The sequence below is a fragment of the Passer domesticus genome, chromosome 5, assembly GCF_036417665.1.
Source record: "Passer domesticus isolate bPasDom1 chromosome 5, bPasDom1.hap1, whole genome shotgun sequence".
Taxonomy (NCBI): Eukaryota; Metazoa; Chordata; class Aves; order Passeriformes; family Passeridae; genus Passer; species Passer domesticus.
The window spans coordinates 48,861,560-48,881,473 of record NC_087478.1 but is presented as its reverse complement, the minus strand read 5'-3'; the positions used below and the strand labels follow the sequence as shown (position 1 = coordinate 48,881,473).

The following is a 19,914-nucleotide window of genomic DNA, read 5'->3' as shown; positions in this document are numbered from 1 at the left end:
GGTGTCACACCGGGAATGGCCACGGCACGAGGAGGGCTGCAGCTGCTCCGGGAGGGACACAGAGGTACACTCCACAGCTGTCCCGTCTGCTGGGAACCGTGAGGTTTGGGAAAGCCCAGCCTCTTGCCAGGGAAGAAGCACAGGGAAGGGACATCAAGCAGCCCTGTCCTGGACTCTCTCCCTGACACGCTGCTCCCTTTCCTGCCCTCCGTATGGGATCAGCTCCCTCTGCCCAAAGGAAGGCAGAGACAGGTTAGTCAGCAGCCTGGCGATGGTGCTGCTGTCTGCCCTCCAGTCCCCTAACTCCTCACCAGCCTGCCCTATCACCAGTAAACCTGTGCTGGTTTTGGCTCGGGCAGAGTTAACTGGTGTGGCTGGTGTGGGCTGTGTTTTGGATTTGTGCTGAACACGAAGTTGATAATACAGAGATGTTTTTGTTATTGCTAAGCAGGGTTTACACAGAACCAAGACCTTTTCTGCTTTTCATACTGATCCACTGGTAAGGAAACTGGAGGTGCAGGGGGGGCTGGGAGGAAACACAGCTGGGACAGGTGACCCCAACTGACCAAAGGGATTTTCCAGACCATATGACACCATGCTTAGTATATAAACTGTGGGAAGAAGGAGGAAGGTGGGGGACATTTTGAGTGATGGTGTTTGTCTTCCCAAGTCACCATTACACGTAATGGGGCCCTGCTCTCCTGGAGGTGGCTGAGCACCTGCCTGCCCGTGGGAAGCAGTGATTTAATTCCTTGTTTCACTTTGCTTGCGTACATGGCTTTTGCTTTCCCTTTCTTTATCTCACCCCAGGTTTTCTATCTTTTGCCCTTTCAATTCTCTCCCCACTCCCTCTGATGGGAGAATAAGGAATGGCTGCGTGGGGCTTGCCTGCTGGCTGGGGTTAAATCACAGCAACACTTCCCCATGAAAAAACAACAAGTTCTTGTGGTCAAAACTGGTCTCTTTCCAGACAGTCCTACCATACCTGTGCTCTCAGTGCTTACGAAGTGAGCAAAAACCTCCAAAAATCTGCTCCACAAGGGTTGCAATATCCTAACCAGCATCTCCAGCAGGACACCTCAACCCTTCACTTCAAACACCGGAGCTGCAGGCTCTGCAGCAGCAGGCTGAAACCCACCAACCAGCTTCCACAGCAAAGCAGGGATACTGAAATACAGCCCAGCCCTCCCCAGCTCCTTGAGAGCACAGACCCCCCGGAGCCAGCCCGCTCCTTGCCTCAGGACGTGGTTGTGCCGGAAGCTCTCGCGGCGGCCGAACTCCACGGCCAGGTGTGCCGGGGACCAGCCGGGGTAGCTGCGGATGCAGTCGCTGAGCTGCTGCAGCTCCTCCAGGGCCAGGGGCTGGCCCGAGCTCTCGTAGAAAGGGCGCAGCTGCCGGGCATATTGCTCAAAGCACACCAGGGCGTCCGCTTCGCTGTCCAGCTGGAAGAGCCTGGAGGAAAGGCAAGCACAGGGTTATCCTGCTCGAAGGGATGACCCCAATCCCGCGTATCTCAGGGAAACAGCTCTTTTCCAAACGGCAGCTCTGGGAGCTTTCCTCTTCTTCTTCAACTAGTGTCATCCTTGTTCCAAGGGAAGCAGGGGACTACTTCACTGGGAGAGAGCATCCCTCTTCCCAAACAATGCTAGGTTTTGCTCAGAAGCATCCTCTGGATGCTGAACCACCAGAAGGAACGAGCAGAAACGCATGCGGACCGAGGGATGCCCTGACCTGTATCACCTGCCTGCAGTCGCGATGTTCGGATCTCCTCCCGATTCCACGAGCTGTTTTGTGGCAGCTCCTCCAGCAGCACACGCGCGGGCCTCCCAGCCCTCCCAGCCGCCTGCTCCAGCACACCACCCCACACCACGCACGGCCACCCGCAGTTCGGGGTCTCTGGTCTCCCGTGCCAGCAGGGACGGCCGAAGGTCGGTCACTCACCGGAACGCGACCTGCGGGCTCTGCGGGTTCACCAGCACGCAGTCCCAGGAGCGAGAGATGCTGTTGTGGTAGAGGGCCACCCTGCCCTCCTCCCGCAGGCAGCTGTGCCCGGCGTACTCGGCGGCCGCCACCTCCCGCACGCGGTACGGGTTCGCGAATATCTGCGAGACGCTGCTGAAGGTGTCCAGCAGCCGCCCGAAAAACTGCATCTTCCCGGAGCCCCGGGGGCTTCTCCCGAGGGAAGGGCGGCCGCGGGCCCTTCCCCGTACGGGGGTGACACGGGGGTGACACGGGGCCCGGGACCGGGCCGGGCTGGATGAGGGGACGGCGCCGGGCAAAGCACCACGGGCCCCCAGCGGCCCCCGCGCGCCGCCCGCCAGCCCCGCCCCGCCCCCGGCACGGGCCAATCAGCGGCGCCGTTCCGGGGCGGGGCCATGGGGCGGGACTAAAGCCGCGCCCGCCGCCGGCCGGGGAGGAGGGCGGAAGGCGCCATCTTTGCGGGGGGCGGGGCGGCGGGCGGGGCCGCCCTCCTTAAAGCGGTAGCGGCCCATTCCGGTGGGGCGTTCTGCTCCCGGCAGGGCCGGTCACCGGAGGTGCGCCACCCCCGAACCCGAGCTCCGGCCAGCGCTGCTGGAGCGCGGCCGCGTTCAGAGCGCGCCGTGCGGTGCGCGCCGGCAGCGCGCGGAGCGTGCGGGCACCGCGGGGCGCTTTGAGGGCAGCGGGCGCTTTAAGGGCAGCGGCCGCCCCGCGCGGCGGTGGCGGCGGGGGGCGTGGCGAGGGTGACGTCACCGCATGACTGTGTTTTTATGAATGAAAAGAATCCGCGGGTGAGTAATCGCGGGAGCGAGGGTGGAGGCGCCGCCGACGCCCCGAGCCGGCAGCGGCCCCGCGGGAGCAGCGCAGCCGCCAGGTGAGCCCCGGCCGGCGGCCCCTCCGCTCCCGCCTCGGCCTCGCCCCCCGGGGCCGCGGGGAGCGGGGGGCGGCGGGGTCCGGCACCGGCGGGAGGCCTCTCTGCCGCCGCCGAAGGTGGGGATCGGGACCAGGACTAGGGCTGGGGGAACGGGGCGAGGGGGGCGGCCGGCCAGCCGCGCTCGGGGCCGTCGGGTCTTGCTTTCCAATTCCCGGCCACCGCCCTGGAGGGAGCCGCCGCCGCTCCTCCGGCCCCGGCGGCGGAGCCCCGGCCCGGATTGCATCAGCTTCCAGCGGCCCGGCTCCACCTTTCCCGCCGCCCCCCTCCAGCCCCTCGCTCCTCTCGGGGCGCTCTCGGCCCCGTCCCGGCCCCCCTCGTCCCTCCGAGGGCTCTCCTGGCGAGGCCGGCGTTCCCCGAGGTGGGCAGAGGCTGCCGGGCTGCAGTCCGGTGTCCCGGCCCCCTCCGAGCCCCGGGCCGGGCGGTCGGCGAGGGGCAGGCACGGCTTCCGTGACTTCCACCCCTGCGCTGCTGAATCACGGGGCGGCCGCTCCACCCGCCTGCGCTTCGTGCCCGCGACCCCTCGGCCGCCCCCGGAGCCCGGGGACACGCGAGCCCGGCGCCGGGACCCGCGGTGCTCTCGCCGGGCGGTGGGGCGGCTCCTCCCCGCGGGTCCCGGCTCGGAGGCTCCGCCACGGTGTCACTCGGTGGGGCTGCTGCTTTTACTTTCCCTCCAGCCCCGGGCGGATCTCGCCTGTGTTTCCTCCCCGCGGGGAAGGCTTGGCTTCCCAGCCGGCGGCTGGGGCATTTTGGGTCCCCTGGGCAGAGCAGCATCCCAACCCTCTCGTGAAGGAGGGTGGGAGGTCCATCCCTGCCCCATTATGATTATTGCTTGCAGTCATCATTGCTATTAATATTATTACTATGTACTTTTCAAGAGGAGTGGGATGAGTCATGCGGCCCGGGGTGGGGGGGATGTGGGCAGCGGGCAGGGGACCAGCAGGGCCGGTGTCCTCTCTGCTGAGGTGAGGGACACGGGGCTGGCAGTAACCGGCTTTTCTCCTGGCTGCTCAGCAGGGCCGGAGCGAGGAAAGGATGGCGGCAGACGGGCTCTCCAGCAAGGCTTTGAAGGTGAGCACCAGTGGGAACGGGGGCTTGGCAGTCGGGGGCTGGTTTTGGGGGTCTCAGGCAAGCACCCCTCTCTCTCTCTGCGGCAGGTGAAGCGGGAGCTGGGGGAGAACACTCCGCTGCTGTCGGATGAGGAGCTGATGGGGCTGTCGGTGCGGGAGCTCAACCACCACCTGCGGGGCCTCTCCAAGGAGGAGGTGGCGAGGCTGAAGCAGCGCCGCCGGACGCTGAAGAACCGGGGTTACGCTGCCAGCTGCCGCGTGAAGCGCGTCTGCCAGAAGGAAGAGCTGCAGAAGCAGAAGATGGAGCTGGAGTGGGAGGTGGACAAGCTGGCCCGGGAGAACGCTGCCATGCGCCTGGAGCTCGACACCCTCCGTGGCAAGTACGAGGCCCTGCAGGGCTTCGCCCGCACCGTGGCCACTCACGGGCCCACCGCCAAGGTGGCGACGGCCAGCGTCATCACCATCGTCAAGTCCGGCAGCAACCAGGCCGCCTACTCCTAGTGCTGGCCTCCGTCCCCCGGCTGGACACGGTCCGCCCCGGGGTGCCTTCCCCGTGAATTGCCTCCCAGCCCTTCCCCAACCTTCTCCCTGTCAGGACCTGTGCCCAAAATCCCCTTTCTCCCATTCCTTGACCTCCAGCTCCCCCAGGCAGGGAGGGCTGCTGCTATGTGGGTGCTTGGATGGAGGACAGGAGCTCACTGGTGGCCCCCATAGCCCCCTCCCCTCTTGGGTGTGCAGACAGGAGAGAGCGAACCCACACAGTGGGGAAGCATCCCACAGCTCCAAGGTGGTAGGAAAATGCCAGGTGCCTCTTTTTTGTGAGAGGGCATGGGAGAGCTTTATGTGGGCCAGGCAGTCCCAGGAGCATGTGCCAGAGAGGGAAAAAAGGAGAGAGAGGTTTTGCAGTGTAGGGGAAGAAGGCATGAGAGAAGGGTGTTGGCATTGGGCAGACAACCTGGACCACAGCTGGAGCAGGAGGGGAGGTGGCAGCATGTCTGAAATCTCTGGGGATGCAGATGGCAAGGGAAGGTGAGCAGGTCAGAGGGGGAGATGAAGTGGCTGCATGTTAGTGCCTGGTAAGGGTGAATGGAATGGGAAAGCACTGTGGCAGCTTGTGGTGCTGGGGAACCCCAGAGGTGACAGTGATTGGGCAGGGGGGAGCTGGGAGACGTGAGTGGGTCAGCCCAGGCTGCTGTCCACTAAGGGGAGAAGCAGTGGTGCTGTTTGAGCTTTCTCTGTCATGCACATCCTTCACGCCCCTTCCTGCTGACGGGACACTCAGCCTGGCCGGGTGTCTGAAGTGCAGCAGCACCGGCAGGAAGGAAGCAGAGGCAGCTGGAGCAGAGATAAACACTGTTTTGCTCAGCACAGGCCAGCTTGTATGGCCCCACCAAGCCCTCCCTGGTGCCCCACCACCTACAAAGCCCACGGAAAGGTGCTCCCGGCCTTTAGAGTCAGAGATGTGGAGGCAGAGAGAGGGGAGGAGGTGCAGGAGGTGGGAAGTAGGGGCAGAGAGCATCCCTGCTCCTTGGAGCTGCCTGGCAGGCAGATAGGCTCCTCCCTTTGGTTTTCCTCCAGCTTGGACACCGGTGTGGGACAACCGGCTCTTGAGCAGGCTGAAAGGCTGGAGAAGAGCTGGGTTGGCTAAATGCAGGCAGCACAGGGGAGGGAGCAGGAGGCAGGTCCGTCTGGGGATCTGCTGCTGTAGATGATTCCCCCGCCCCTCCGTTCTGCCCCTGCCCGGGTATTGCCACGCCAGCCACCCTCGGCTGCAGCCTCCATTCTTCCCTCTAGAGGTGCCTGCCACTCCTGGATGGGGCACTGTGGTTGGCATCCCTCACCCTGACTCCTCTTGGGTTTATTTATTGCACGAACATAAGTTATTTTCACGTCCTCTTTGCCATTCCGCCTCTCGGCACAGCCAGGATGTTGGTACAGAGACGTACTTTATATTTTATATATGCAAATCACATTTTATCTTATACTTATATAGAGCAAAAAAAAACTTATTTATTTTCTGACTTACAGTATGTGTCTTACCTGACTCCTCTGTATTTTGTAGACTTTACAAATAAAGCAAGTTCTTTTTTTTTTTTCCACAGCGGAGTGTGTTTGGTCATTCTTGAACTTGGGACAGAGCCATGTCTGAAACCAGGTTTTCTGTCTCCCTCGGGTTTTGCTGCAGGACATGCTCAAGAATGTGCCCCAAAAAGATGGGATGGGGGATAGCTCATGCCTTTTTAGAACAAAATGAGATTTATAGGCTCTGAGAGAAAAGGGCTAAAAAAGCACGTGTAATGCTGAATACCACCCCACAAAGCACTTGCTTTCAGGAGCAGTGCAGCTGTGCTGAATCAGCTTTTCCTGGGAAGATAATGCTTTTCACTACAAAAATTCCCTTCAGGCTGTCCTTGGACCAGCTGCAGGGCATCTGTGCCCAAAAACTTGTCTGTTGAGTGACCTTATCACCTTCCCTGGGAACAGCAAGGAAAAAAGTGAGCTGTCCACTCATGGGCAGGAGATGGGGAAGAAGTGTGGAAGGCACCTTAGCAGGAGATGGAGCCAGACCTCCTGCCAGTGTGGAAAAGCCACCCTTCCTCAGAACTGAGCTGGAAGTGGCGAGCATGTTCCACATTCCCAGCTGGGCCAGGTCCCAGCAGGCTGCAGCACTCAGGATGGTTTGGGGGTTTGACATTCCCATTCCCTCTGCCACTGCAAATGGCCCCAGCCCCAAACGCTGCTCATGGAAGAAAATCCCAAAGCTGTTGTTTGCTGGGGCCTCCTCCCTCCCATCAGCGTTTCAGTGAGCACCTAAGGATTCATCTCTACTCCAGGTTTTTGACTCATGGGTTTTACTCCTGCCTTGGCCAGCAGTGCTGTCTCAGCCCAGAGTGCTTCTCTATCAGCTCCTACACCTGGAGCTTCCCTTCTGAGAAGAGCACAAGAGATTCTGGCCACCAAGCCTCAGTCCACGCAAGGAGGAAACACTCAGAGAAGTCACCCAGACAGCACCACACAGAGGCAGCTTAAGTACAATCTATATTATCTCTATATTTTTATTTGTCATCATATTTGCTCATTTCTGCGGAGTATAACGTCACAAAGACCAAAATAGAGAGCGGCTTGTCGCTGAGCTCACATCAGTTAAACACAATAGGTACAAAACTAGGTGACTCTGTCTTATTTATCATACTTTTTTTTTTCAGTCATTTATATACAAAGAACTACTCTATATGGAAAAATAATAAACAAATCCCATGGGTATGTTACATAGTAAACAAAAAAGGAAGGAAGGAAGGAGAGCGGAAGCAGGTGAGGGAGAGCAGCTCCAAGGGTCTACTCCTGGAACTGGCACATTTCCTGGGTCCTGGGCTACCTTGAGCAGACCAACAAGACCATGGATGCCTTGGCCTTTTTGGTCTCAAGCTCTGGATCTCATATTTGTTCCTCCAACACAAAGTGGCTTCAGAGCCAGTGCTTGCTCTGGCACTTGCCGGACACAAGGAAGAGCAGGAAGCTCAGTGATGGATGATTTTGTGTGGTGTTAAAAAACATATATATATATTTATAAAATTATAAAGTAGGGCAGCTGGGTACTAGCTCACCAGGCTCCTCTGAAGGCAGCTGGTTCAAAAGAATTATACTTGAAACCATTACACACAGGATGCTTTAAGAATATCCAGATCCTCTGCACAGTGCATATATATATATATATACACACACACACACATATATATATATATATGTATGTATGCAGGAGACATTTCAAAATAAGTTCTAAGACATGCTTCTCTAAGCCTGGACCACCTCCATGCTCAATGGGGCAATCACACAGATTCCAGCCACCCAAATGCAACAAAGATTGGGGGCAGTCACCAAGTGATACTGGGACATCAAGGCCTGCAAATGCAAAAAAAGGGGAGTATGGGATCACGTCTCATGTCCCACTTTCCTAAGTGAGAGAGAGTAACATCAGTATCTCACATTAAAGGAATATTAATCAAAACCATAGAAAACAGAAGCAAAGTCTGTTCAACCTTCAGCCCTGCTTTCCAGCAGCTTATGCATGAGGAAATTTTACACCAAGCCCACACAAAGCCTGGCAGAATGTGTTTGCATGTCTAATGAAGCAGTCACAAACTTAGGAAAATTAATAACCAACAGCATGGCATTGCAGGATGTGTGTGAATGGGGAAATCCAGCAGAGAGAAGCTGCTGGATCCACTGACCCTCCCTCCAGCTCCCTCAACAGTACTGCTGCTCTCACCTGCTTCGCTATCTCCCAGAAACAGGAGGAGGCACTATCCTTAAACTTTTCCCTATCTAATGCTCACAGCAGGGAGCAAACCTGCCTCTCTCCAAGCCTTTTTGCCCAACTTGGGCAGAGGTGCTGAATAAATGAGGTGCTCTTCACTCACTGTTGCTTCTGAGACACTCAATGAACAAGCAAATGGATCAAGAAACAAATGGAAAGGTAAATTCCAGGCGGCAAACCAGACTCCAGTTCTCCTGGCAGGACAGCAAGGAGCAATCCAGAATCACCCAGGTCTGCTCTTGACAGGGGAGGCATAAAGCAGGAGAGGAACAGAGAAACTACAGCTGAACATAGCAGCTTGCTCCAGTCTCTCAATTTTGCTTCCTGCTTGCAGGTAGGAGCATCTGAGCTGTAGCACTTGAGTGTGCTGCCTACTTTTCTCCTAGAAAATTTTAAGCAAGCAAGAGGCATTTCATGGTCCCTGGATAGATCTACAGAGGGATCACTTTTGTTTTGGCTCCACTAAGTACTCATGGGTTCATCCAAAACCCAACAGAAGCAAGGGGAAGCTTCTCCCACTTTCATGGACGCTGGTTCCACCCTTGATAGCACTGCAGGTACAGCAGAGCCTGTGAAATGTGCAGCAGCAGCAGCAGCAATTGCTGCCTGAGAAAATAAAAGAGACAAATTTGACCAGCCAGGTCATGTCAGGTTTCAAGTCTGCTCCAGTCTGCCCCAGAACAGCTACAGAGATAAAAAACAAAGGAGTGTGCAACGTTCCTTCCTGAATATTCCAGCCTAAGGGTAAAACTCCTGTAGCTCAGGGGAAGTCAGTGATGATGAGCACGGGAAGAGCTACCTGTGAGAGACCAGGACCTGCTCTGGCACCTACCTCTAACAGGGGCAGATGTGATACTGGGGGACAGGAAACAAGAAGAAAGACTGATTTTGAGTTTACATATCTTCCCTTCCCAAAGAGGGGTGAGGAGCCAGAGCTCTACAAACTTCCACCATCTACCATAGCCAGTCCTCAGTCTTGTTAGCAGGAGAAAGATGCTCCAGGGAAGCTTCCTGCCACAGGAACAGAAGGGAGATGGGAAGCTTGGACACCTGGTGATTAAAAAACTCCACCCTTGTGAAAATATAATTCCGTCCCCACTGAGCTTCAACAAGCTTTTATAGCAACTTGAGATGCAGGGATCCCAGGAACACACAGAAAGCTCTGTCCTTTTCCCCTTCGCTCCCTCAATGACTCCAGGACCCACAACCAGGTGCTCAGGAGGGTAGGGACAGATGTTCCTTACTTAGCACTCAGGGCAATGGCTATTTAGAAAGACCAGTCTCTGGTGTGGTCCTCAGGAATGCTTATGGCTGCATCCCCATCCTATTTCCCAAGGATCACAGAGATGTTAGTACCAGGGAGCTGGAGAGAAAACTGTGCCTAAATCAACCATTCAGGAAAAGAAATAGAAAGCAGTCAGGTCGTCCTGTTAGAAAAAAACCAAGAACATTTTTGGCTACAACTCTAGGCTCCAGTCAGTCACACTCCACACCAAGCTGGGCAGGTGTGGGAAGCCAGAGCCCCAAACCCTGGAGCTTTTCTTGAATCAATTCAGTTTGATTGCTGCCATAAGGAATGGGCTCGAGCATGGAGTCCTGGCCATTCTGCCACCTCCACATTGCTCGTTGTGTCCGTACCCACAAAAGCTAATGGGAAGTGCTCACTTCTGCAATCTTTACTCTCTAGGAAGTGATATGACTTGTGTGTTTCTGCATTAATAAATTATTTAAAAAAAAAACAAAAAAAAAGAAGGAACACGACAGCCTGTGCTGGCAGTTTCCCCTCCTAGAATTCATCATCAGAGCTCAGCAAGAGGGTCTTCTCGTTGTCACGGGCCCCGGAGCAGCTGTGGGAGCGCGAGATCACGTGGCTGCCGTTGCGCCAGGGCGGCCCGTGCTCCAGCGTCGACTGCTGCGTGTACTGCTGGTAGGCTGGAGAGAAGTTGTGGATCGCATCTTGGACAATGTCATGGGGATTCATGGTCTCCTTGAGGCTGCTGGAGATGCTCTTCATGGGAGCACAGCGACCTGTTTGGGTAAGGCAGGAAGGGACAAGTAAAGAACACTGCTGCCTGCCCCACAGCCCTTAATACGAAGAACAGGGAACATGCAGTCCTAGATCCTGCACAAGATGGGTTACAGACTTCCTTAAGCAACTGCTGAGGAAATGCCACACAAATAGTGTTCAGTTTTACCAGTGGTGCTTCTAAACCCAGACACTGTGAGCCAAGTGAATCCACCACAGCACCAAATGGGGGACATACCATGAGAATGGATACACCCACAGAGACATCCTCCACTACACACTATTGGTGCTGGCCTAGGTGTGCAATGAATACAGTCAGGTGCTCCTCTAAACACTTTCAGAAGACAAAAACTAAGTAAATTCTAAAATATAGGAGAAATGGCATTTGCCATGCCACTCACTGGAAATTAAGACTGCAAGGTGGTATCAAAATGCCCATGGGAAAGAGATCATACGAGTAAAAAGCAGCACAAAGTAAGGAAAGGAGGGAAACAGGCAGTACTAGAGGCAGAACTACTCCATGTGTCATGGTGATACCATGAAGAAAGCAGCAGATGGAGAATGTACCACCCCAGTGCTAAGCACAGAGGGAAGTGGTGTCTCCTAGGAGCTGCCATGTCTCATGGCCTCTAGGTTCCATTTCCAGTGTGGGCTTCTGGGGATGAGCTTCTGCTCAGTTCTGGGGATGAGCCCCCTAGAGAACCAAAGTATGCTGATCATCTGTGGCAATCATAAAAGTGAAGGGAGGCTGGGGTGAGAGCAGCTCCTTTGAGAGCCACACAACTCTTCGGAGAGAGATTCCCAGAGCTCTGACACAAATGCTCTAAAGCTATGCATTAATGCACACACAGCTCTTTTACTACTTGTAATCCAGACAACCCTAAAGCAGCTGTGTGAGGCACTGGAGTCACAGACTTGCAAGGAAAGGGGAACAAGGGGCAGGGCAGGTTGTAGGCAGGCTGGGAATCAGGAGAGAACAGTATCCCAGCTAAAAACCCACTGAGACAAACACACAAAGCATGCTGCACCTACCGTATGGCCCATATGATGGAACAGCTGCATCAGGGACCAGTGGCCAAAGCAAGGGAGAGATAAAAGGAAGAGGAGAGAAAGACAGAGACAGAGAAAGAGGAAATAACAAGAACTGAACAAGGCCCACCGCAGAAACATTCTGACCTGCAGTTTACCCTTTCATCACCCATAGATCTCGTCTCCCCCCACTGCACCCACTGTTCTTCCAAAACCTCTGGGGCTGGCTGGGATGGAAGGGTCACCTACATTGACACTGCCCAAGGGTTGCTGTGTTCCAGCACCTCAGCACAGATCTCCCCCAGAAGGAAGGAATCCCTTTATTTGGAAAACACGGCATAGACTAGGCACAAAACCCCCTTTTCCCAGAGATAGCATCCATCTTCCTCTTCCCCAGAATAAGAATCTTCCTTATAGCAGCCCAGCCCTCACAAAGTCATTACAGGAAGATCCTCCTCCTCCGTGACAAACATATTGCCAAAGCACAGCCTCATCTTCCCAAGCCAGATTCAAAACAGAGCCTGTTTTAGGCCCGGTCCCTGCTGCCTTCAGTCTGTTGCACAATCTGGAGCAATGGAGTTCCCCTTTGGGGAGACAGGAAGAAGGACAAACCCATTCTACCGAAACAATGCAACATCTTACAGCCCTCAGGTCTGCAACAAGTTGTCGTGGGTGGCATACTGGGGAACTGAAAAGGGAACAGTGCAATTCAGGCAAGGTTTCTGCCCTGGAGAGCTGTTGCACAATAAATCTGTTCAGACACCACACAGGAGGGGATGTGGCGTTTTCCAAGATATCAGGTTGGGAGTCATATCAATGTGCTGGCTGCCTGAGGGACCAGTCTCCACCCAGTCTCACTACCAAAGAGAAAAGCCATGTGCACTGGCATGCTTCCTACCTTGGGCATCAATTCTCTTGTCCACATACACCTTGTAAGTGAAGGCGTGGCGCAGGGCAATGGCTGCAAAGAACATCTCCACACAAATGATGAAGTCTTGATAGCCAGCAGCCACTGTGCCTTCACCCACAGACACATTAGCAGAGTGGATTTTGGGGATGGCACCACACTTTTCCAAGATGGCCAACAGCATCCCTAAACAAAGTAATAAGTTCATGTAAATGTGCAGAAAACATGGTCACACAGTAACTGCAAAGAATGGAAATAGCTGTTTGTGCTCTATGTCCTAGACACAAGCCCACTCACCACAGGAGCTACAGAGTGGGCGACAAACACACACCTATGGTCACTTGTACAACAGAGAAAGGAAGAATAAAATGAGACAAATACATTTAGGCAAAGAATGTTCAAACACTGATCCTCTTCTATCCTCAACTGACACACTAACTGCTGTAGGACTTGATTAAGTCTAAAAGGGTAAGAGGAGTCAGATATTTCTGTAAGCAATCCTGTGATCTCAGTGTTGTCCCAAAATAGGTTCTTTCACACAGTGTGCAAGAGGCCAATTCACACAAAGAGTCAAGGTATTTGGCTTATTTACAGTTCTGCATAGAAAGGGGTGCTGGCTGGCAAATCCACAGAGCCAGCATGATGACTACCAAAGCTTTTTCCTACTTATACATTTTACCAAACAAAGCCACTTATGTTCCTTGGCTAAAAATTACCTAATTCTCTTTTTAATTAGTATTCTGTCTTCCATTGATTAACGAACCTCTCCCTGCTCATGCTAATTAGTCTGCATGCTCAGTCTCACTCGGTGGTTTCTTGGGTCAGTGGCCATGATCTCCCCTGCCAGAATTACCTTTTCCTCCATTGCAGCTGATCCAGCACACTTGCTGAGCTGCCTTTATTCGTTTCTTCCTTACCTTGGTGGCTCTGCCAAATGTCTTTGTGGCTTGTAAATTCTGTATTTTTCGTGTCCACTATCTGTAGCACATCCACCTTCCCAAGCTTTGGTAACCTCCCCTGAGGTCACTGAAGAACGTTGATCCCTAAACCCTAACAAGGCAGTTCTACTGTCAAATAATTTGTCTTTCTAACACCTGAACATCACTCGGAGCTTGTTTGTTAGCTCCTGTTTCACAGATTAAACCTCTTTTCTTGTTGATCAGAGTTGAAAGCATACAAAGATCAAACACCAAACAACATCCTCTCTCAAGAAAATTTTGACATATTCCACATTTTGCACATCAGCTTTTGCACTAGCTAGAACAAAAACTGAAGTAACAGAACTTTTCATATAAGCACATTAGTGGTTTTGACATACCACTGTAAGAAAGAAGTTTCTCCCTGTCCACAGCTCAGTGGCTGAAGAATTTCAGAGAAGACAAAGTGTGTGACCAGATGCCTCAAGATGATAAACCAGACAGCTTATTAGTTTGTCTGTAAACAGGGAGGATGGGCTATACTCGACAGCCTGAATTCCACCTAAGTTCCTACTCAATTAGTCTTTGAAGTGCAACTCAGTAAACCTAAGTAGGGCATTGAACAGGGAAATGCTTAGAGCCAATTAGTCAGAAGCACTAAGCCTAGGTGGAATTTCAACTTTCCGACTGTGCCTCTACTTCATGTGTATGAATTCTGAGTGTCCTCCTCCCAGCAGAGTTCTGTGGCAGTACACACTGCATCCACCCAGCTTGCTCCTTCACATACACCACAGACATACCATTAAAATTTTATTTATAGAGCACTAAAAAAAGCACTAAAACTTTTTAGATGTGTCACTTTAATCAATAAAATGGCAGCATGCAGACAAAATGTTGGCAGCTTGTGCTTTATGATTATTTCAGGAATGCAGAGAACTCTTCACCCTATCAGCTGATTTTGCCAAATACATGTTCTTGTACACACACACAGGGATAATGATTCAGAAGCATATAAACAAAAATTAAACCGAGCAAAACAGCTTTCCCAGAGAAAAACAATGAATGACTATAAACCAAATGGAATACAGAATGACATTTTGTCTATTAATCAACATCTGCTCTATCAACTCTTGTGTCTGAGCCCCTGCAGAGAGCTCTTTGTGCCTATCAAGGGAAGGGAACAGCAGCTCACCTTGCCAGAAGGACAGGAAGATGACAGACTTCACCATGAAGAACTTGAGGACTGGGCTATAGGGACTGAGCAGCTCACGTGTGGCGAAGTAGAAAAGGAAGAGGGCATACAGTGCCAGGCTGACAGAGATGTTGTAGATGATCGTCACATAGAGGTAGCCACTAGTTACACTGAAAAGAGAAGATACATATGAATGCCTGAAACTTCAGCGTGTTTTCCCCTTGCCACTGCCAATGGAAAGCTCCAGGAGTCCATTTCCTTCCTGCTTCTCTGTCCCATTCCCACCCTCAAACCAAGGTAAAATAAACATGAAACTAAGAGGGCTACCTCTGCCTTCTTTTCTCATGCACATCAACCCGTGTACTCCCATCTTTTCCCAGCACACACACAGACAATAAGCAAAGCCAGGCAGAGAAAGGGCAGACAAATCTTGCATGCTAAATAAATAAACTTACTCAAAGTCACCATCCTGGTACTTGCCGAAGGCCTGAAGGATGACTGTGCTGATGGCCATGAGGGGCTTCACCACACAGAACTGCAGGGTAGCCTACAGGAATGAGAGGGGAGGAATGAGAAGGCAGGTGCTGCCAGAGGACAAGCTGCCAACAGCATCACAATGGAGTGTCCACTGGGACCACTCAGCAAGGCAACACAATCCAGCCCCAACAAGATGTCTGATCCTGCCACTTCCTAATTTATTGTACTTGGGGACTGCAGCACCCACAAGGAGATGAAGGAGTTTCAGAAGATGTACATGTGCTATCTACTTGTCCAGAATGGGAAGAAAAACCTCTCTGTAGGGTTGTTCCTAGAAGCTGCTCAGCCCCACTCTTCCAGAGCTACTTTTCAAGGGCTGTGCTGCAGCACATTTATGCACTTAACAGTATGAAAACTGAAAAATCTCACATTGTGCTATGGCAGACACAGCAAGTTTAAGAGAGACATACTGGGGAAGGAAAGCAAACCCCAGTCCACAGCTGTCACAAAGTTAGGCAAAAAGTCCCCTGGATTACAGGGGAACCCCACTGCTAGAGGAGGAAGAACTTTTGACAACCACCACAATATTCAGACATTTTGTAAACACAGCAATGTGTGTTGCCACACACAAGTTAAGAGCTATTCTGTTGTCATCCACATGACCTTTACTGAATCTCCCCAAAGATTCCGTGGCACTTGGGATCAGCTCTATCCATTCTGCCCATATAAACTACTGCTCCTATTGGGACTGAGTGTTCTCTCAAAGCCACCACATTCCTCAACTTTCTGCAGATGTTGAACTTCAAAGTCCTAGAAAAAGGAAACACTTATGGTCCTAAAAATGTCTCCCTGAAGAGATGTGACGTGTGTCTCCCTGAAGAGGCTGGAAGAGCCTGGGTAGGTGCTGACCCATGTGCATGTGGGGAGGGCTATGTATGGAAAGAAGGTAAAACCAAACAGTAATAATTGCTTTGGATACGATGCAATTTGTTAGTGGTCATAAGACTTCAAGGAGATTAAAAACCCCAGCACATGCCAGTTAGTGAGTCACTTTAAATATGTGAACTGGAAAAGGTCAAGCTAATTGGTAAACAACTCCATCCTCTGAGCTTCCCCTCCTTCCGATCTGGGGACATTTTAACCATTTCCCTGCAATCCAAACCACTACGTACTATTTTTAGCTGCTTCCCTAGAAGCTGCTGCAGCATATGGGAAGCACAATGGATGGTGTGTGACCCATGTATGAGGGTCATCAGACAGAGGCCCAGCAAAGAATCTTGATCAAGACATCTTTAAGGAAAAGAGCTGTTTATATTTCACACCACAGACAGCAGCACACCACCACACTGCTGGAGGTCCACAGGCAACACAGGCAGACTGACAGACCACCTGCCTGAGAAAAGTTGGGGGAGAACAGTGTGAAGGTGGTAAGAAAAACATTTTATAACACACAGGTTCCTTCAGGATGAAAGGGACCAGAAAGAGCAGAAAATGGGCAGGTGGTGATGGGAGGTAACAGAAGTGCTGGAGATACTAAGAACAGGGCTAAAAAGGGCAAAGTGTTCCTTTCAGCACACTCCTCTTCCTGATCGTCATCATGGTGGATACTGCACAGGTCAGCACTGGAATTTTTTCTGTTGCCCTTTTGCACCAGCCTTCCCAGGAATTTACCTTGAAAGGTCTTCCCCAAAAATCCTGAAAGTCTAGAAGTACCAGAAAGTGAACCTCGGCATCAACAATTTCTCATCAAGACAATATTTAAGTTCAAGCCAAGAAGGATGGAACTATTTAAGCATCTCTTTGCAATACACCTCCTTCACAACCTCCACAGCAGACTTAGCAGTTAGCAAAGGGTAGGCATAAACAGAAAAATTGCTGCCAGATATCAGCAAAAGGAAAGTAAAATATCTACCAAAAAAAATGAGCTGGGATTTGTGGAGGCCAGCAGAAAAAACACACCTTCCCCACACCCCAAGGTGTGCTTCTAGTCTTCACTGTTGTGAACAAACTTTCCAAACACAGACATGTGCAACCCAGGTGGTGACAACTGCAAGAGGCTGTGGGACATGAGAAGCAAGAAGTCTAAGGGAAATTATTTCACCAGCATTCATTCACTTTCATGGGTGCTACATCTGCTTACAATATATTTAAAAGGTAAAAAATAACATTAGGAGAAATAAGAATAGGTAATGCAGTGAATTGACCAAAGGGTGCCCAGATGAAACCCATGAGAAACAGCTGAAACAACATATTGGGTTCAGACTAGAAAAGTATGAGGCAAGGAAACAGAAAAGCTGCAAGGATGAAATATGGGGCAGACAAAGAGAAAAGACGTGGTCCTTTGAAAATGGCCACTTGTGCAGCACAGCTTAACACTGGATATTACCATGAGGCTGCACTGTACTTTTAATGTTCCTGCATATTGCTAAAACACAGAAGATGGGCCATGATGTTCAGGAGAAGCCAAGGCAGATATCTAGACCAGCTGACTGAAATTACAATGACCTGTGAGCCCTTTCAAAGAACCAGACCTGCTTCACACTGGCTCCATAGAAACCTCCTGTGTCCATTTCAGCAAGTGAGCAAAGCCTTGAAATTCACCTGCTGTTCCATGGCAGGCAGAGGTGGCTGACCTGCAGTGAGCAGACAAGGGCTGCACAGAGGTTTAGGCCTCCCCCATTCAGCTGCCCTCAACGTGCCCAGTTCAGCACAGACAGACACACATGGTGAGCAATACTCGGTTCCTCCTACAAACCAATGTGTCATGCTTAACCTCCACCCCTCCTCAGCTCCAAACCACAGCAGCAGCACTGGGAATTCAGGAGGCTCTTACACAACTGTGGGGTGTCTGCGACACAACACAGACAGCAATTTCTTGGAGCTGGGACCTCTGTAATCCAAAAAGGAAAAGAGTTTCTTCCTAGGATTAACAACAGTTCCAGGAGATAACTCGTGTCTTAAATAAGGCCTTCCTGATGTGGGGTTGAGAAGAATATGAAGAATATGTTAAAATCATTCTTAGCATATTTTAATCATTCTTAACACCAAACCAACCCTGCAACAGCTTCTCTTCTCAGCAGTCTGCAGGCCTCTCAAAATACTATTAGAGCCTCCCCCTGCAAAGATCTCAGAAATTCAGCAGCAAAAAGCACCATTGCCACCCCCACACCCTTAATTTCTGCAGAATGTCCCAGCCCATACCTGTTTGCAGAATCTCAGGAATCCAATTGAATATGTCTTTCCCCACAGGCAGCAAGTCCCATACACACAGCTGGACCTGAAAGAGCCAACACAAGATGACAGAGTTCACAAGCAAAATTTGGGCAAGAGTGCAAGATTCCTACTCTCTTCATCTTCCTCTCTGTAGCAAAGTTGCAGGACTGGTGCTTTCTCCAACAGTGACTGCAGTTATGGCCATGCCCTCTTCTAGAGACGTGTCTAAAACAACATCCTGACTATACACTGCAATTTTTTTTCCAGTCACTGAATAGCATGGGGAGAAATATAGATCCTAGAGGAGACACACACAATCAACTGAAGACAGAAAAGATTTAAAGGAAGAGAAGGGAGTAAGAAAATAAACAAATGAACAGGCAGGTGTCCAGAAAAACTGTGAATCAGTCCAGCTTGCCTAAGAGGATGTGATCAGCCTGATCTGTCTCAGAGCAAGGTACTGGTAAATCATCATCACCATCCTACTGCCCAGCTCCAGCAGACATTTGCCACCTGACACAGTTTTTCAGGACAGGGATAGAGAAATAGTAGATGGGCACAGAAGGAGGACAGCGTCATGCTGTAAGCACAATAATACTCACTCAATTGGTTTCCCTCTGATCTCAGACATGATGGAGCTCTCCCCTCCCAAGTACTCATAGCAGAGGCTGAGAAAGTTGTATATTACAAAGGCTGCAAAGACATCAATCACAGTAAAATGACAACCAACTTCAAAACAGGTGCAAGGACCAAAAGTACAGGCAATAGACCAAACATTAGCAGGGACTGCTTATGCAGCACCTTTCTCTTCAAAGCACTCCAGATTTTCACTGCATTTATCATCCTACCTCAGCACTCACAAGACTATCTGAATGGGACTTTGGCCAAGGTCCCAGGCCACTTCCATGACTCATGCCAAAAGGGTCACAAAACCATTTAAAACTGTGGTCAGTCTCTGTTTTATTTGGCATCTGTAAGATGCCACTTTACAGGGCTCCTGTGCATTGTTCCAGGACATTACACTAGTACTAAATAATCTGGAAAAGGTATCTCTGATTCATCAGCCATTTGTTATCTCCTGTATTTAACCTTTTAGCTGATGAACAAAGTTTGTCTGTGCCAGGTAACCAGACTATAGACATAAGAGTTGGAGAAACAGAGAGTTTATAACAATCAGTGAAACTCTATTTTCATGTCCTGTGGGGACTTTTGCAAAACAGACTTTGTGCTTCATGTTCTCAAAAAGATGAAATTTCTTATGTGTTGAATAAACTCCTTAGGCTCTTTTCCACCTTCCCCAGAAACCTGTTACAGACTGACCACTAACACTCTGCTCCATTTCAGTTCCCCATAACTACAGATGTATCTCCTTTTCATGGGATCCAAACTCACCTAAATGTGCATGAAGTGAGCTTGTATACACCCTGTCTGCCACTCTCTTGACTTGTTATAATTGCTGTTGGACCCTCGAAGTTGTGAGATTTTTTAGGGCAAGGACTGTACTTCTGCATTTGACATAGACAGCCCTGAGGCAAAATGACAGACCAGATGACCCTTCTTTGTGTCTGGGCATTCCCTGGAATGACAACACCCAAATCCTTCTTTTTGCCCCAAATAACTGGGATAGAAACAGTAATCTCAAGGAACTTTAAAATAAGAACAGAAACTTAATAATGTACAACACTGAGAAGCTGATCTCCCCAAGCAGCCAGTTATTAGACCTGAGGTCAATTTTTCCACATGAATGATCTTCCAAAGTCAGACAAATTCTTCTATAAACATCTAAACTATGCCCTGGCAAAGAGATACCCCACAGTCCCCAAAACACTTACAGTCTCAAAACACTGTGCTTATGGCTTG

The 19,914-nt window shown here is 51.0% G+C and overlaps 3 protein-coding genes across 7 annotated transcripts in view; 1 reads left to right on the top strand and 2 right to left on the bottom strand.

Annotated features, from left to right (window-relative positions):
• The window catches only part of PLA2G6 (phospholipase A2 group VI), a 15,028-nt gene extending 12,732 nt beyond the window's left edge, over window positions 1-2,296 (bottom strand). For both annotated transcript variants that reach the window (XM_064420252.1, XM_064420253.1), the window contains exons 1-2: window positions 1,942-2,296; window positions 1,237-1,452 (exon numbers count right to left, since the gene is read on the bottom strand). In XM_064420252.1, the coding sequence (XP_064276322.1) occupies window positions 1,237-1,452; window positions 1,942-2,150 (425 nt within the window). In that variant the 5' untranslated portion in view covers window positions 2,151-2,296. The remainder of the gene's footprint in view (window positions 1-1,236; window positions 1,453-1,941) is intronic.
• A 222-nt stretch (window positions 2,297-2,518) lies between these two features.
• On the top strand, window positions 2,519-6,073 carry MAFF (MAF bZIP transcription factor F). 3 transcript variants are annotated; one of them, XM_064420257.1, is made up of 3 exons: window positions 2,519-2,768; window positions 3,926-3,979; window positions 4,066-6,073. In XM_064420257.1, the coding sequence occupies exons 1-3, from the start codon at window positions 2,748-2,750 to the stop codon at window positions 4,477-4,479; spliced, it is 489 nt and encodes a 162-aa protein (XP_064276327.1). In that variant the 5' UTR covers window positions 2,519-2,747; the 3' UTR covers window positions 4,480-6,073. The 3 variants fall into 3 exon arrangements, with proteins under 3 accessions (XP_064276327.1, XP_064276329.1, XP_064276328.1); XM_064420259.1 differs by having other exon boundaries at window positions 2,522-2,851; XM_064420258.1 differs by having other exon boundaries at window positions 2,522-2,851; window positions 3,923-3,979.
• Window positions 6,074-7,009: 936 nt separating this feature from the next.
• The window catches only part of TMEM184B (transmembrane protein 184B), a 30,220-nt gene continuing 17,315 nt past the window's right edge, over window positions 7,010-19,914 (bottom strand). The window contains exons 4-10 of one of the 2 annotated variants that reach the window (XM_064420254.1): window positions 18,657-18,747; window positions 18,043-18,118; window positions 14,820-14,911; window positions 14,365-14,534; window positions 12,247-12,441; window positions 11,352-11,375; window positions 7,010-10,321 (exon numbers count right to left, since the gene is read on the bottom strand). In XM_064420254.1, coding sequence (XP_064276324.1) covers window positions 10,080-10,321; window positions 11,352-11,375; window positions 12,247-12,441; window positions 14,365-14,534; window positions 14,820-14,911; window positions 18,043-18,118; window positions 18,657-18,747 — 890 coding nt within the window. In that variant the 3' untranslated portion in view covers window positions 7,010-10,079. The remainder of the gene's footprint in view (window positions 10,322-11,351; window positions 11,376-12,246; window positions 12,442-14,364; window positions 14,535-14,819; window positions 14,912-18,042; window positions 18,119-18,656; window positions 18,748-19,914) is intronic. The other variant, XM_064420255.1, reaches the window with a different exon arrangement.